Source organism: Pongo pygmaeus, chromosome 16 (assembly GCF_028885625.2).
Source record: "Pongo pygmaeus isolate AG05252 chromosome 16, NHGRI_mPonPyg2-v2.0_pri, whole genome shotgun sequence".
In the NCBI taxonomy this organism is placed as follows: Eukaryota; Metazoa; Chordata; class Mammalia; order Primates; family Hominidae; genus Pongo; species Pongo pygmaeus.
The window spans coordinates 43,753,193-43,770,034 of NC_072389.2; the positions used below are offsets into that span (position 1 = coordinate 43,753,193).

At 44.6% G+C, this 16,842-nt stretch overlaps 1 protein-coding gene across 3 annotated transcripts in view; it reads right to left on the reverse strand.

Annotated features, from left to right (window-relative positions):
- Positions 1 to 11,695, reverse strand: part of RASGRP1 (RAS guanyl releasing protein 1) — a 79,438-nt gene extending 67,743 nt beyond the window's left edge. Inside the window, exons 1-2 of one of the 3 annotated variants that reach the window (XM_054450646.2) lie at positions 11,475 to 11,695; positions 6,714 to 6,898 (exon numbers count right to left, since the gene is read on the reverse strand). In XM_054450646.2, coding sequence (XP_054306621.1) covers positions 6,714 to 6,898; positions 11,475 to 11,509 — 220 coding nt within the window. In that variant the 5' untranslated portion in view covers positions 11,510 to 11,695. Of the gene's footprint in view, positions 1 to 6,713; positions 6,899 to 7,356; positions 7,375 to 11,474 lie in introns of those variants that run through there. The other 2 variants (XM_054450647.2, XM_054450649.2) reach the window with 2 other exon arrangements.
- Between the last annotated feature and the right edge of the window lie 5,147 nt (positions 11,696 to 16,842).

The window sequence follows — 16,842 nt, forward strand, 5'->3', positions numbered from 1 at the left end:
CTCCAGAACAAGACACAGCAGCTATAATTGTTCCGGGCAAGAGTGGACAAGTTCTAACATCAGCAGGTGGGCTGCGGCTGGGGCCTGAACTGTAGATGACCTTCTCCAGGGGTCTCAGGGTCCAACACAGCTGTTTCTGTCAATTACCGAAAAGACTGTTTTTGCTTTCACACGGTTTCCCAATGTGTTTTCATCACAGACTTCATAAACTTCAGGTCAATATATTGCCTTACATAATCAGTTGCCAAAGTAGTACTTTTGGGTAAGTACTCAGGAGAAGCACTCCCCAATTCCTCCCCAGCTAAGTCACTATTGTAGTCCTCTGACCCATGGGGATGGGCATGAGTTATGGAGTAGACCCTCCCAGCACCATAGGAAACTGGAGTGTTGAATAAAGGTGGAAATGTACCCTAGGAATACGGCCTTTGAATGCAAGAATCAAACTGTAGTTGTAACAGACATCCACATTCTATTTACATAGCCAACAGACAGACAGGCTGTACATTTTATAAAGGCTTACTGCAGTTGAGAAGAGACAGGAACGTAGGAAAATCTGATAGAAGTGCTCCCAGGGTTTCAGACCTGCTCTTAGGCAGGGATCTCATTAGATCTGGCTGGATTGCTTTAGAGATCTCCAAGAGGCTGGCTTCACCATGTGCTTTTCTAGTTCACATAGCTGAAAAACCTATATGCTCTATTGCTTCCCTGGAGATTTGTGCCCTTCAGGTTTTCCTAGGATGTCTGAGAAAAATGATCTGGGATGTTCAGGAAGCAAGTGTGCTATACGACAGTATTTCTCAACATCCATTCATGGGTCACCTCCATCAAAACCAGTGACGGCTGGCTGAATGGCAATCTCTGGGGTTGACTGTGAGGAATTTGAATGTTCAACACACTCCCTGATTATTCCTCATGCCAAAGTTGGCGAATCTCTGGAACAGCAGAAAGAACGTGAACCTCAGGGGAAGACTGACCAGAGTTCACATCTCAGCAGCTCTCTCACTAATGAGTTGAACCACTTTCCACAGGTCATTTAACTTCCCTGAGCTACAATTCTCTATTAGTTAAAGGAGCAAAATAACAACCACCTCATAGGGTTGTTGGGAGGATTAATTGGGTCAAGTTAGGTAAAGGCTCAGGACCCTACAGAGTTCACACTAAGTGTTATACTGTCTGCCCACTGTCTGTCTGTCTCCAGCTCTCTCAGCAGTAAAACTCATCTCTCTGGATGGCTTTACTGAATTGAACTGCGCAGAATTCCTGAGACACTGTCTAACTTACGCATAAGCATTGCCTCTGTTCTCTACAGCGGGGCCTGCAACAAACACGGCCAAGCAGGAGAGCACAGATATGAATGAAGGGGATTTCCCATCTCCTCCTTTCTCAGGCCTGGCAGTCACTGAAACCCATGCTCATGACAGGGCAGACCAGCGTGGGAAACTGGTGATGCCTGCTCATCAAAGATGCAGCAAAGGCCTCCTTGGAATAAATAGTGTCCAGTCTTATAATAATGCTAGTTCATTCTAGAGGACTAAGAGCAGCCTGGGACCTGCTCTGATGACTAGAAGCCTCAGGATGCAAGTGTCCCTGAGGACCATCCTTTACACATGAAATCTTGTAGCCATGACTACCAGCGACTGGGGGGTTCCACTGAGGAGGCTTCTGGGAAAGCTGTGTTCTTCACACAGGGCCTGCCATCAACAGTAGCTAAGGCTTCGGCCCCTTCCTGACACTACGACTGACTTTGTTCTTTGGTGTTGCCTGTTATTAGGTCTATATCCCCAATGATGTCATGGCCCTTGGCTTCTGGTCTTATGCTCCTGTTGCCCTCTGGGCACCTTGCTTTGGTGCACAGACCAAGTTGCAGAGTGCTAAGAAATACCTAATCTTTCCTTTGTTACGGAGAGGGTTATGGCCCTAAGTGTGTGTTTGCCTTTTGCGGCTCCTATTTTGAAAAGAGATGGAATGTTTTACTTTCAATAAGCTGAGGCCTATAAAATGCTTTTAATACCCAACTGCTCCATGATGGAGAAAACATACATATTAGTTTTGGGGTATTTCTAGTTTGGAAGGTCTTTGGATAGCATTAGTACAATTCACACAGGAATTCACTGATTCACACTTTGCTCAACAGAGAATATCAGGTAGACACCTGGTATATAGATTGGGTCCAATCAATATTTGTTACATTGAATGGAGTTTCATTTCTAAATGGGGAGACACCAGGATTGCAGAAGAGTGGACGCCAGGTACAGCCCCATCCTATGTGGCATGCAGGTCTCCCCTGAGTGTAGGAAGGCCTGTCTTAGGAGAGAGATCCAGGCTTGCCCCAACCCAGGTTGCAAGTGGCTGCTAGGCATAGGGGAAGGAGAACAGGAGCAGCACATCCTCTCTTGAGACTGGGGGCACAAGGCAAATTCTTTCATTCTCAAAGGTTTATTTTCCTGTTTGTTCAATGGAGAGGGTAATACCTGACCTGCCTATTTCAGAGCTGTTCTCAGTATAAAAGAAAATCAATACAAATGGAACTCTAAGAAAAAATAAGACAGTCCATAAATAGAAGATATTAGGAAGCATTTCCCTTCACACTAATAGGTAAGATGAAACATGGAGTTTCTCCCACGTCTCGCTGGGAGTAGGAGGTCTGCTTGCTGGGGTGGAGTTGTGTATGTGTGTCGGGGGGGCCCTTTCTGAGGCAGGTGTGCAGTTTTCTTTCTGATGCTGTCAGAAGTTGTCTTGCATTGAGAGAGAGATAAGGAAAGAGCTTTGTGAATTCAGACATTTGAAGCCTTCCATTTGGCTCCAAATGCTGGCAGCCCTCTTGTAAAGGGAAAAAATTTAAAAGCCCAGATGATCTCATAGGTCTTTTCTACCTCTGAAACAGATGGTGTGATTCACATATATTTGACATAAGTGTAACCAGGTTGTGATGATTTGCCTTATTATGCTCAGCTGAAGAGAGGATTAACTAGCAATAATATGCTGAGAATGTAAAGCATGACCTCTGGTTAGAACAGAAGGTGGGAGTGGGTTGTTTCATGGTTAAAGCAATGAACTATGACTCAAGGCCGTAAGTTTCTAGTCACAGATCTGTAACCTTGTATGTGACACTGAGAGGCTTGTTAGAGGCCTTTGAAAGTGCTCTTAATTTATATGTACTAGCCACTGCCCTTAAAAGCAATATAAGTCCTTCTTCTGAGAACAGTGTGGGTGGTAATTAATGGTTAATAATGCTAAAGAGATAGCCATCAGTGAGACTTCTGAATGCCCACGATGCTCTAAGCAATATTCAGACTCTTATCTAGAAATGCTAGCAAAATGCAAATCCCACAGTTTGCAGAAAATCTATTCTTTTTTCCTTTGAGACAACCATCTACCCTCTCCAGCACTGTCCAACTGACTTTTTTGCAACAATGGAAATGCTCTCTTCTCTGTCCAACAGTAGGTGCCATTTGTGGCTATTGCACACTTCACCTATGGTTGGTGAGGCTTAGAAATGAAATCTTACATTTGACTTTAATTGAAATGCATACGAAAATAGCCACATGTGGCTAGTGCATTGGACAGCACAGCTGTAGCCAATTCAAACCTCCTGAAAGCAAGAAGGTGAGGTTGAGAGGCAGTAGAAACTAAATTAACAATTATTCAGTCTTTCTCTTTAAAACAGTTTCTTTCCCTCTTTTATTCAAGTTGCTTGGTGGAGTAGCTGAAATTAGGGTCTGAGGCAAAAGAGTACCAATAATAATAATGATAATAATTTCCCCTCCACACTTCTGTACAGTTTTTCATGGGTTTAAAATGAGAAGACATCTAAACTCATTAACAAAAAGCTAGCTAGACTGCTTTAATCTAAAGCACCACTTTTCTCTACAAACCTGAGAAACTAACCAGTAAGGTAAACTTCAGGAGAAGCATTAGCCTCACTCTGTTCTACTGTCAGATCACCTCTTAAAGAGACCTACGGAAGCACAGGCATATATTTTGCTATGGGCTTTTCTCCCTCATAAAGTCTACTGCTGATTCCTGGCTCCACTTCCTCTGTAGCCCAGTTTCCATGTCCCAGCCCCATAGATGGGTCAACTGATAACCAAAGAGCAAGAAGAGAGACAGATAAAAGGTGCTGGCTTCCGTTCCTTCAGACACAGAGCGTCTTTTTTGCCTCTTTCATGTACTGTGATGAGAAACTCTGCAGTATATAATACACAAAACCCTGAGATCTTACCTTACTGACTTCCCGCAGCATTCCCTTGGCCCGTGAGGGACTTAAACAAATGGTGGCTGTTCTCCTTGACCTATGTCCTCACCCATGAAGTGCACTTACTCAAACTCTACATGGTATAAAAACTTACTTTTCCTGCATGCCTTCGGTATTTATCACCCTGTCCTTTGAATATATGTGTGTGTATATATATATATATACACATATATGTGTGTATATATATACATATATGTGTATATATATACACATATATATACCCTGTTCTTTGTCTTTTGTATATATGTGTGTGTGTGTGTGTGTGTGTGTGTGTGTGTATATATATATTTCCTGAACAGTATGTTTCTCAGGTGTTGTAAGCTCTAATGGAAGGCAGAGTTTGGTCGCTGTAATTCTTCTTGAGCACTGCCTAGCACAGTGTCAGATACAATTAAGGGCTTAATCAATGCTGCTTGATAATGGATAAAAGACTATTCGACTCAATGGGACTTTTACGGCTTTGGGATTTTAAGCCACTTTTTTCAGTTCAACATATTCCAGAACACAATATATTGTTGTTGCCTTTGGAGGGTCTGTTAAGGGGATTGAATTAGGCTTGGTTATTTGGGGGGAAGGACTTCAGAATCAGTCACGTATTTTTCAGGTTGATATCACGATTCTTTGAAGATGAGAAAAACAGTCTTGAACTCGGCCGGCAGTTGCACAACAAGCATGGAAGGAAGGAAGGTGGTGTGATAAACAGGTTTCTCGTCCCTCTTTTTTCAATAGTGAAACAGAAAGAAGAAAAATCCTTATTCAGGAAATAGTCACGGCAGCCTGCTAAAGCCCAGTAAATCTGACTGCTGAAATGGTGTAAGGAACTTTGCAGTTTATTCAGGTTGGGAAGGAAGTGAGAGTGGAGTACATGATGAACAATGGCCCCACGTCAGCCCCGCCTCCCCGGTCTCCACCATCCTCTAGTTTATCTCCTCATGGCATATTTTCTAAGGAGATTATTTTGAAATAGAAAGCCATTCATTCTGCTCCCAGATTCATCTTAACTGAAAGATTAAAGTGTGAAATAAGATTGAAGTATAAAATAAAGAGAAATCTAATGAAAATTTAATGCTAAACTAGTAATATTAAAAATTCTTTCTCTTTTCCAAGTTAAAGTCTACAACAAACAGCACTTTAAAGCAACGATTCGCAAAGTGCGGTTCTTGGGTCAGATGCATCAGCATGGCCTGGGAACTTGTTAGAAATGCAAATTCTTGTGCCCCACCCCAGACCTACGGGAGTAGAAACTCCGGGGGTGGGGCCCAGCAATGTGTGCTAAAAAACAAAACAAAGAAACAAACAAAAAACAGCCTCCATGTGTGATTCTGACACTCTAATGTTTGAGAACCATTACTTTAAACCAACGTTGAAATAGTTGAAACTGTTCAATGCTGTACTAAATTGTACTAAATGAATATCCCTAATATGTCAAGTATTTCCCAGTTCTATACATAAGGTCTAAGCAAGCACTTAACACACACAGCCACTAGTCCATCATTCTGAGATCTCATGGATCCTGAGCTGCCTAGGATCTGAATAAGCCTCCCTTAGATTCCCAGGAGGCTCCCAGGGTTGGGGTAAGCTGGCAGGGGTTGGTATGTCTGAGCTGTGCCACACAGGCTCCTCTGCTTCACCGTGGGAGATGGAGGGATACAAAAAGGGGTCCACAGGAGGAACAGGAAGCTGGAAATCTTTGAATTCAATGATTTCATTGAAATCCATCAATTTTAATCATTTTTTAGGAGGAAATATTTAGTACTTTTCAATCACTATTTCACAAATAAAAATCCAAAAATACACCACGCTTATAATACTTAAAAAAACTTTTCAGATAATTGCTTGACGGCTGCACTAAGCTGTGCCTCCCTCGTGGTGAGCAAAGGTGCTGACAGAGTGCAGCATCTGAAATGTGTGTGTCCACATTTATTTCCTAGCCCCTTGACCCTGCATTGCAACACTTATTAACCAATGTCTTCTCGTCACAAACTTCCTGGCTTTACCCAGTCCTTTCCTATTCCACCACTCTGCCCTCCAGATTGCAAGGGGAATTATTGGGACTTTATTCCTCCAAATGATTCCAATTTCTGTTTGATAACAAAGTTTGCTCATGTAACAGTCTTTATGTGCCCCAAGAAGGCAAGGACAGAAAAGTCTCAAAGCACCAGATGCACAGTATTATTTTATGATATTTTTCATCACAAGAAAAACCTCCATCCTAAGAAAAATGGAAATGCAAACTCTCCTAACTTTTCTCACTTTAAAATTGCACTTCTCATCACGACCTATTACACCCACATAGTCATGTGCCATAGGCTCTGCAGACTGTCTCCAACATTTCAAAGGCTCAAAAGCTATTTTTAAAGCCAAAATACAATCTAGATTGCTGTTCTGTAAAGCACTTTTAAAGGAAGAACAATGTAATCGAGTGATTTTTATGCCTGTGGGCAGTTAGCCAACTTACCAAAAGATTGAATGCAGCTGTCAATGAGATCGTCCAGGCTGGCTCCTTTGGCTAAATGTCCCAGAGACACCATCATTCGGAACTGGGTGATCTGGGCCAAGCTGGGATGGGAGGGGAAGGGGCTGTTGGCTGGCTTTGCCTCTAGTCTTGCTTTAGGGGCAGCTCTGCAGCCATGGGAAGGTTTCCTGGGGAAAGAGAGAAGGCAGTGAGGGGACAAACTGACAGCTCCACGCTCTGAAGGCAGATTGGAGAGGAAGGGAATGGAGATAAGACAATTAATCTCAGGAGTTGGGCTGATAGAAGCCATACCCCTCCCACTTGGCAAATGCACCAAACGACTGGTTGGCTGTTAAAGAGACATCTCCCCAGCAAAGGTGAGATTTCAGGGTTGCAACTAGGGCTCTTCATCCTGGCATTAGGATTGCTCTGTCCTACTGTCTCCTAGTTCCTGAAGGGGAATGGCAGAGGCAAGACTATCTTGGCAGTCCTTAGCTCCCAGCAATATATATATTTTTTCAGCTACTAAGCCACTGACTTGAATCTTAAAAATTGTTTACATTGGTTTCTTTGGCTAACTTTGGCCGGGCATGGTGGCTCACGTCTGTAATCCCAGCACCTTGGGAGACTGAGGCAGGTGGATCACCTGAGGTCAGGAGTTCCAGATCATCTTTGGCTAACTTCATTAGTCTTGAGCAATACCTGAGATACTACACAAGGTCAGGCAGCCTCAGAATCATCGTTAAGGACCTTAGGGGAGAAGTCAAAGACTGAGGACCCAAGTGCAGGAAGTGAGGGGTGATGATGGTGGTGTTTAGATTTTAAGTGAGTCCTGCCTTTCTTACAAATCTTGGTTGGTCTTAAGATCTTGTTTTTCATGGCTGATAATACAGGTAACCATTATGAGTCATTTTTGTTACTAAACATCATTTTTTCAAATCCTTACTTGGGTCCTGATTAAAACAGAAAGCAGAGCTGTGAGAGCGTTGTTCCAGAACTCAATGTAAAAGGGCAAGTTTGGATCTAGAAATGGCTTAAGAGTCCAATGGACTTTCATCTACTCACACGCAGCTCTATCCCTGGTCATGACCTCATCAGTAAAAGTCATTTTGCAAAATGATTTGGGAAGTTTATTGTCCTCTCCATTAAAAAATACACATACACACACAGATCCATATCTATAATCTTTTATGGTTTAATAGTGATGAGTGTTGCTGGTAACTGTCTTGAGCATTTAGTTAATTCTTCTCTACTGTGGCTTTGGTTATTTTGTAGTTTACTACCAAAGCAGCAAAGAGAAAAAGGGAAAAAACGGACCTCTGAAGTGTAACTTTACTCACTATATACGATAAATGCATAATGGCATCAATTAATCTCTAAGTGTTTATTCTATGAGTAAGGCATTGTGATTGGCCAGAGAAGACCACAGTGAGATAGTCTAGGTGAGGGTACTTTATATACTCATTACATACTAGCTGCTGTTGTTACATAATGGCAGTCTAGAAGTTCCTTAATACAAAAACACAGCTGAGGAATCAGACTGAGATAATGAAAAGAAAGCCATATAAATGTTAAATAAGTGTTCTATGAGTGTCAAGAGTAAGAAGCATGATGTTCCCAGAGAAGAAAGAGGCAGTTTGCGGGACAGTGTCGGGAAAAGCTGCTCTGACAGGATATAATCTCAACCAAAGGGGCTGAAGAAGTGCTTAGATCAAAATAAAATGCTAGGCACATGTGGGTTTTGGGAAACCAGCCTGCTAAGAGATGGTGTATAACTGAACTATGGGGCCACTCAGTACACAGCTAGACCTGTGCAAGGCACCCTGGCCCTTCAGGTTGTTTCAAACTAGCTCCAGGGCGCTGGTCTGCAGTGGCCGCTCGGCTCCATTCTGACCGGGTGCAGGTCCAGTGAAACTGAATCAACAATTGGTTATTGGGCACCTGCTAACCCTAGGCAGTAATTCCTGAAAGATCAAGTCAGTGGTACAGGACTCAAGTTTCTGGCCATAATTGATTTTCAAACAGGTCCTGTGATAGCCCAGAACTGGATCAGTCTCTAAAAGCAAAATAATAATGGTGACATGAATTGAGTACCTATGCTATGGCAGGTACTGTGCTGGGGACTGACCGCGTCCTGAGGCTTACAGCCCAGAAGGATGTTATCCCCATCTCATGACGCTGAAACTGAATCTAAAAAACGGTAAATGACATAGCCAAGGTTATAAAACTCATATATAATAAACCTGAGATTTGTACCCAGCACCTCTCTGGCTTTATTCATTTAATAAATATTTACTGTGCCTGGAACTCTGCACATTTCACATCAGGATTAGTAGTAGACCATCACAGAGAGTCTGAAAAGTTCAATTCAATTTAAAACAAAAGTAAAATCCTTCAAAAGCATAACTGGTAACGTAAAGGCTGAATCTCAGCCCATATTCCTTTTGCAGGCCCTCAGAACTGTCCTGAGGTCCCTAGAGCTGGACAGACTCTTTATGGTCATTTTCCAAACTCCTCTTCTACAGTGTGGAGGTCCAGAATCAGAAAAGCAACGTGCCTGGCCACCACTGCAGAGACCAGCTAGAAGCCAGCCCCTTGTAGCCCATGCCGTGCGCCCCAGGTGGGCGCCCTTCCCTTCCTGGAAGCACTAACAACTCTCTACACCTGGGGCTACATAGCCACTGCTGGGATTACTCAGCTTTCTGCCCCATCTGCTGCCTTTGTCACCATTAAGACCTCCACCAAAGGCAGAGTAGGGGAAAGGTTTAAAAAAAATAAAGTCATTCATTGTAGAAGTCTCCTTCTCTCAGGCCTTCCACAATACTTCTCCCTAGACCTTGAAGAAGAGGCAACTGCAACTAGAGGCTCTATCTACAGACAGAACTCTTCCTGCTAGGGGTGGAGGGGAGGTGGCTACAGATCCAAGGAAAATTCCATTTTCTTTCTTGGTTGGTGACATTGACCATTCAAGACTCCTAATCCTGCCCTGTTTTCTAATTCTGGTAAAGTTTCCCAGTGTCCCCAGTAAGAGAAACCACTTTGTTTCATAAGTGGATTCTTGAAGGTTGATGCCTTTACCAGAACTAGGAGGGATCAGGGTAAAGTATAGGGTAGTAAAAGGGAAGAAAGGGTGACAAAAGCAATCTGGGAAGTACGGAGCCCAGAGAGACTCAGAGGACTAGGGCATGAGAGAACAGGGAAAAGAGAAAGTACTAAAAGCCAAAGTGCAGCCTCAGAGTTCTAAGAAGATGGGGATTATTTGCACCATAGACTAGGAAACCTGGCTTTCTTGCTGTACAGTCTCTTAACTTGTTGCCTTGTGAAAAATCCTCAAATCGTTCTGCCTTTTCTGGTGAAATGGGAGTAGACAAGGATTTATAAAATGCTCTATTATAGGCAGGTCGAAGGTGTTTTAACAATCCATAGACTGAATGGCCTCTGAGTCCGTAAAGGCATATTTTTTTAAAAAAACAGTAGCCAAATGTTTTCTTGTAAATGAAAAAAACAAAACCCCGAGAGAAACAAATTAACTTGAAGGTGTTTTCCAAGCCTAAAAGTAACCAAAGCCCCATAGGTTTGCTGAAGGAGACCGTCAAAACTCTAAACTGGTTTAGGTGAAATCCTCTCCAGGCAGAGGTATCTCAGTGGAGGTCAGTTTCAGGCTGAGCTTTTTATGAAATCCAGCCTAGAAAAGTAAGAGATGAAATGGAGCAAGGGAACTGGAACTTCCCCAACCTTCTTTGCAGTGGAAGGTGACTCTCTTGACTTCTAGTGTGGATTCCTTCCAGTCCCGTCCTCTCCCCCTTATAATATTCAATTTAATGTATTGAACTCCTTCTGAGTTTAGTGCAAAGTACAGTGATGGACCCTCAGGGGATACCCGGATGGGGAGAGGCAGGGCGTGCATACAGGGCCAAGAACCCTTCGTTCCTGGGATTATAAGCACGGGAAGTCCAGCATCGCAAGCTTCCTGCCGCTACTGGGTATGGTGGTGCAAGGCACAGTCCCATCAGTGTCGACGTGAATGGAGATGTGAAGTGCACAACTTGTCCAGTCCCTACGCAGAGGCCAGGCCGCTGTTCATGCAGTTGCCCAGTTCTGGTCCTTTGGCTACAAACTCAAAGCTGCCTGGCCAAGAGCCCTTTCACTCACTGTCCCTCTTTCTTCAACTTCTGTTATCCAAGACCCTCTATAGAATCATAGTGAGGGGGAGAAAAGTGCAGCTTCCCATCCAGAAGGCGATATGTTTCGCTGACCCACGGATCTGGAAACTTCCGTGGGGCAGGGGCAACCGACCGATGCCGCCTCTGCGGGCTCCCTGCAAGCTCCCTCGGCCGGTCTGGGCAGGGCCGGGAGGGGCCACCAGGTGGCGCAGCCGGAGCCCAGCGCCCCAGCAGGTGCGGGCAGCGCGGAAAGTCCGCGAGTGGGAGTCCCGATGCCGGGCGGGGAGATGTGGGGGAGGAGGTCGGCGGGCGGGCGCCGGCTCCGCGAAGAGCTTCGGCCCTAGCAGATCTCACCGGACGAGCTCTGGCCTCGCGGCCGCCCCTCTGCCGCCCCTCAGCCCCAGCTCCCTCCCCGAAACCCCGGACGCAGGGCGCCGGGCGTTCTGGACACGTCCGCCCGTCGCGCTGGTGTCCCGGGACTCCGGCCGACCCCGGCCCCCCTCCGCCCTCAACTTCCCTCCGGGTGTTGGGGCGACGGGCAGGGGTCTCTCCCAAGAAAGGACACAGGCGCTCCCGAGGGCCACGGGCCGCCTCTACTCACCGCGGAGCCTCTCTCGCCTTGCCCAGGGTGCCCATGACCGCGGCCCGCGCTCCCGGAGCCGGCTCACCTAGCGCGGCCGGGCGCGGCGCATCGCCCCCGCCGCCACCGCCGCCGCCTGCCGGCTCTCTCCCACCGGGCCTCGTAGCCCCGGCCGCCCGCCCGCCCTCGAGCCCGGCGAGCCCGACCGAGGCGCACCGCAGGCACAAACTTTGTGCGAGCGCGCCCCCTCTGCCTCGCGCGCGCGCTCACACCCGCCCGGCAACCACCTGACACGCTGATGCTGGCGGCTGCAGGAAACGTGCGGCGCCCCGCCGCTCTTCCCCGAAACCTGACCCCTTTCCGCGGGTGCCCAGGCCTGCGCCTCGCGCGGTTCTCTCACCCCTGCCCGCCGTCGACCTCTCTTGGCCAAAGGGTTAAGTCTCAGGGGAGTTGGAGAGGAGCGGGCTCCCGGCTACCACGCCCGCGCCTTGCAGGGCACCTGTGCCCGTCGACCTCCACCTGAGTTCGGGAAACAGGCTGCGCCTAGCGGCTCCCATGGGACCCCCTTTCCCGCAGCTGACCTGCAGCCTCCACGCCGCTGCCTGCGGCCGCTGCTCGAAGCATTGCAGTGAGGACGCCTTGTCCCCTCCAGGGCCTCTCCTGTATATATCAGAGCGCGAAGTCCGGCAGGGGAAAGGAACGGAAAGACAGTTGTGCAGTTGCCTTAACCTGCGCACTGGGGTCTCTAGGTAGCCGTCTGCAGGACTGGGCCGTAGACATGTACCCTGTGCCCTGCGCCCTGGACGAGGGCTGCCCGTGTGGAGGTGCGCTCCACAGGCGTGATCCCTATCTGGCTCAGACGTGGCCACCTGGCGTCGGTGGGTGTAGGAGACGTGGAGACAGCTTTCATACAACGTCAGTGCGCATAGAAGACCTGGCCAAGAGGGGCGGCCCACCCGCTGCTTCTCCAGGTGATAGTGCTGATAATCTCAATAGCTAATGATTGAGTGTTGTTGTGCTAAGTGCTTTCTATACATTACCTCATTTAATCCACCCTTCCCGATACAAAGACATCACTGCTGTAAAGATGAGAAAATGAGGGTTTAGAGAATACTATGCCTTAGATCATATAACTAATAAACAGCAGAGAGACCTCTGACTTGGACTGAGGTCTGTCTGACTGTCTGTAATCACTGCTGGACTGCCCTAATAACACACTCATTATCACGGCCACAGACCATAACTCTAGCCACAGTCTTCCTGGCCATAGTGTTCTGGACTTTAAAGCCTTCCTCTGTGTCATTTATATATTTCCTTATATTTATATGCTACCTTGTCCTTAAAACAGAATTCAAGATAGCTTACAAGAGCACATAACCTACAAAAAGAAGTGTGTGAAATGAAAAATGAGGCACACAAGATGGAGCCAAAAATGAACATCATTTGAAATAAATGCATCTCATAGAGTCAAATACCCTTGCTACAAGTGGGACCAAAATTTGTCTCCTGCATTTCTAGCAGTGAAGTTTAAAGAGAGGCCTTGTCTAAAGTTCAATTCCTATCACATGCAAGACCAAAAACAAAATTGCTCAAGAGAAGATCCCCCTTTCTTGATACTGAGACCAGCAAGAAATTTCTCCAGAGAATCCTCATGAACACTGGGTGATATAAAGAACCAAGTCCTCAGTCACAGCCACCGATGCAGAAGGGGCAGGTGAATGTCAGGAGAATATTAAATAATGACACCCTTTCTCACTCACTGGGTCTAAGGCTCAAACATTTTTAGAGTTATCTATCATACACCCTTCCTCGTGTAAGCCCTACAACCTAAACAACCAAGTTGGCGGATGTCTGAGGATGGTAAAGATTTGTATCTGTGTATGAATCTGTCTATCTCCCAACAGTCGTAAGTTTGCAGTCTTAGACTTTGTTCACAGAGATCTTCTCTTATTACCAGTTGAACAATTACTTTTCACTGACCCCTCTACTCCAGAATGAGCTCTTTACCCTACTTAAATCTATAATATTTACACTTTCAATTGCCACATAATATTCTGTGTCCCTGTCTTACCTCCACAACTAAACTGTAAATTGTCCGAGGTCAAGAATCAGGTCTTATGCTTCTTTAGCTTCCACAGCTGCCAACTTGAGGCAGTACATGTGGGACATTACTAATAAACTGCTGTGGATTTGATTTTGAAAAGCAGAATGTGCTGACCTCAAAGAAGAAAATAAGATCTTTCCTGATTATTTCCGGAGAAAGGGTTTCAGTTTTTCTTTGAAGTCTCCTGTCTATGGCAGGAGTGATAAGCTTACTGGCGCTGTCCCCTGTGGCTTTCGTGGGATCCCCATCACAGGTTATCCGAGGCCTTCAGTATTTCTCTATTGCTTCACCCTTGAAAATAGAGCCCCTTCCATGCCATTCATTGCACTGAGTCTTTGGACAGCAAAATCTTTGTGTGTGGCAGGGGAATAATCCAGCCTTATACTGCATATGCACAGGTATGTATGCCGAATGGATGCCTTTATGTAAATGCATCATTATATTTATATGTAAATATACATATATGCATAATACTAAGTGCACATGTAGGCAGTTACACACATCTACACACCTACAGTCCACATATATACAAATGGTTGAAACCAAGGTTATTAATTCATTCAATACATGAGTCTTGCTGAGTTTTCTAAAGAAAGAGGCCTACATATGCCCAGCAAGTGTTTTTCTCTTGGACTTTCTGAGAACTCTGCACTTCACTTGCATCTGATTCTGCTTCTGGGCCCCCTCGAGCTCTTTTTTGAGGTTTTCTGGCACTCCTACCTGAGCAATAAGTCTTTTCCAAACATCTAAAAAATGAGAAGTTTGTCTATGTCTCTTTTCATCATCGGCCATGTGATTAGTCTGCCTGGTGTTATATGAGGCACCTCTGACCTCAAGAACAAACTTCTTTTTTTTTTTTTTCCACAAAATACATCATTTAATACAACATTCTTATAAGGTAGCTAATGAGGATAATATTTGTGCTTTTTAAAAAATTATTATACTTTAAGTTCTGGGATACATGTGCAGAACATGCAGGCTTATAATATAGGTATACAAGTGCCACGGTGGTTTGCTGCACCCATCAACCCGTCATCTACATTAGGTATTTCTCCTAATGCTATCCCTCCCCTAGCTCCCACTCCCAGACAGGCCCCAGTGTGTGATGTTCCCCTCCCTGTATCCATGGGTTCTCATTGTTCAATTCCCACTTATGAGTGAGAACATGTGGTGTTTGGTTTTCAGTTCCTGTGTTAGTTGGCTGAGAATGATGGTTTCCAGCTTCATCCATGTCCCTGCAAAGGACATGAACTCATCCTTTTTTATGGCTGCATAGTATTCCGTGGTGTATATGTGCCACATTTTCTTTATCCAGTCTATCATTGATGGGCATTTGTGTTGGTTCCAAGTCTTTACTATTGTGAACAGTGCTGTAGTAAACATACATGTGCCTGTGTCTTTATAGTAGAATGATTTATAATCTGTTGGGTATATACCCAGTAATGGGATTGCTGGGCCAAATGGTATTTCTGGTTCTAGATCCTTGAGGAGTTGCCACGCTGTCTTCCACAATGGTTGAACTAATTTACACTCCCACTAACAGTGTAAAAGCGTTCCCATTTCTCCACATTCTCTCCAGCATCTGTTGTTTCCTGGCTTTTTAATGATTGCCATTCTAACTGGCGTGAGATGGTATCTCATTGTAGTTTTGATTTGCATTTCTCTAATGACCAGTGATGATGAGCTTTTTTTCATATGTTTGTTGGCCACATAAATGTCTTCTGAGAAGTGTCTGTTCATATCCTTTGCCCACTTTTTGATAGGGTTGTTTGTTTTTTCTTGTAAATTTGTTTAAGTTCTTTGTAGATTCTGGATATTAGCCCTTTGTGAGATGGGTAGATTGCAAACATTTTCTCCCATTCTGTAGGTTGCCTGTTTACTCTGATGATATTTTCTTTTGCTGTGCAGAAGCTCTTTAGTTTAATTAGATCCCATTTGTCAATTTTGGCTTTTGTTGCCGTTGCTTTTGGTGTTTTAGTCATGAAGTCTTTGCCCATGTCTATGTCCTGAATTGTATTGCCTAGGTTTTCTTCTAGGGTGTTTATGATTTTAGGTCTTGTGTTTAAGTCTTTAATCCATCTCGAGTTGATTTTTGTACAATGTATAAGAAAAGGGTCCAGTTTCGTTTTTCTTCATATGGCTAGCCAGTTTTCCCAACACCATTTATTAAATAGGGAATCCTTTCCCCATTGTTTGTTTTTGTCAGGTTTCTCAAAGATCAGATGTTTGTAGATGTGTAGCATTATTTCTGAGGCCTTTGTTCTGTTCCATTGGTCTATATATCTGTTTTGGTACCAGTACCATGCTGTCTTTTTTACTGTAGCCTTGTAGTATAGTTTGAAGTCAGGTAGCGTGATGCCTCCAGCTTTGTTCTTTTTGCTTAGGATTGTCTTGGCTATAAAGGCTCTTTTTTGCTTCCATATGAAATTTATAGTAGGTTTTTCTAATTCAGTGAAGAAAGTCAATGGTAGCTTGACGGGGATAGCATTGAATCTATAAATTACTTTGGGCGGTATGGCCATTTTTACAATATTTTACATTAGGAATGTTTCTTCCTATCCATGAGCATGGAATGTTTTTGCATTTGTTTGTGTCCTTTCTTATTTCCTTTTTTTTTTTCTTTTATAATTCTTCTTTTATAGATTGTGCCTTTTTTTTCTTTTTTTTCTTTTATTATTATTATTATTATTATTATTATTATACTTTAGGTTTTATGGTACATGTGCGCAATGTGCAGGTAAGTTACATATGTATACATGTGCCATGCTGGTGCGCTGCACCCACCAACTCGTCATCTAGCATTAGGTATATCTCCCAATGCTATCCCTCCCCCCTCCCCCCACCCCACAACAGTCTCCGAAGTGTGATGTTCCCCTTCCTGTGTCCATGTGTTCTCATTGTTCAATTCCCACCTATGAGTGAGAATATGCGGTGTTTGGTTTTTTGTTCTTGCGATAGTTTACTGAGAATGATGATTTCCAATTTCATCCATGTCCCTACAAAGGACATGAACTCATCATTTTTTATGGCTGCATAGTATTCCATGGTGTATATGTGCCACATTTTCTTAATCCAGTCTATCATTGTTGGACATTTGGGTTGGTTCCAAGTCTTTGCTATTGTGAATAATGCGGCAATAAACATACGTGTGCATGTGTCTTTATAGCAGCATGATTTATAGTCCTTTGGGTATATACCCAGTAATGGGATGGCTGGGTCAAATGGAATTTCTAGTTCTAGATCCCTGAGGAATCGCCACACTGACTTCCACAAGGGTTGAACTAG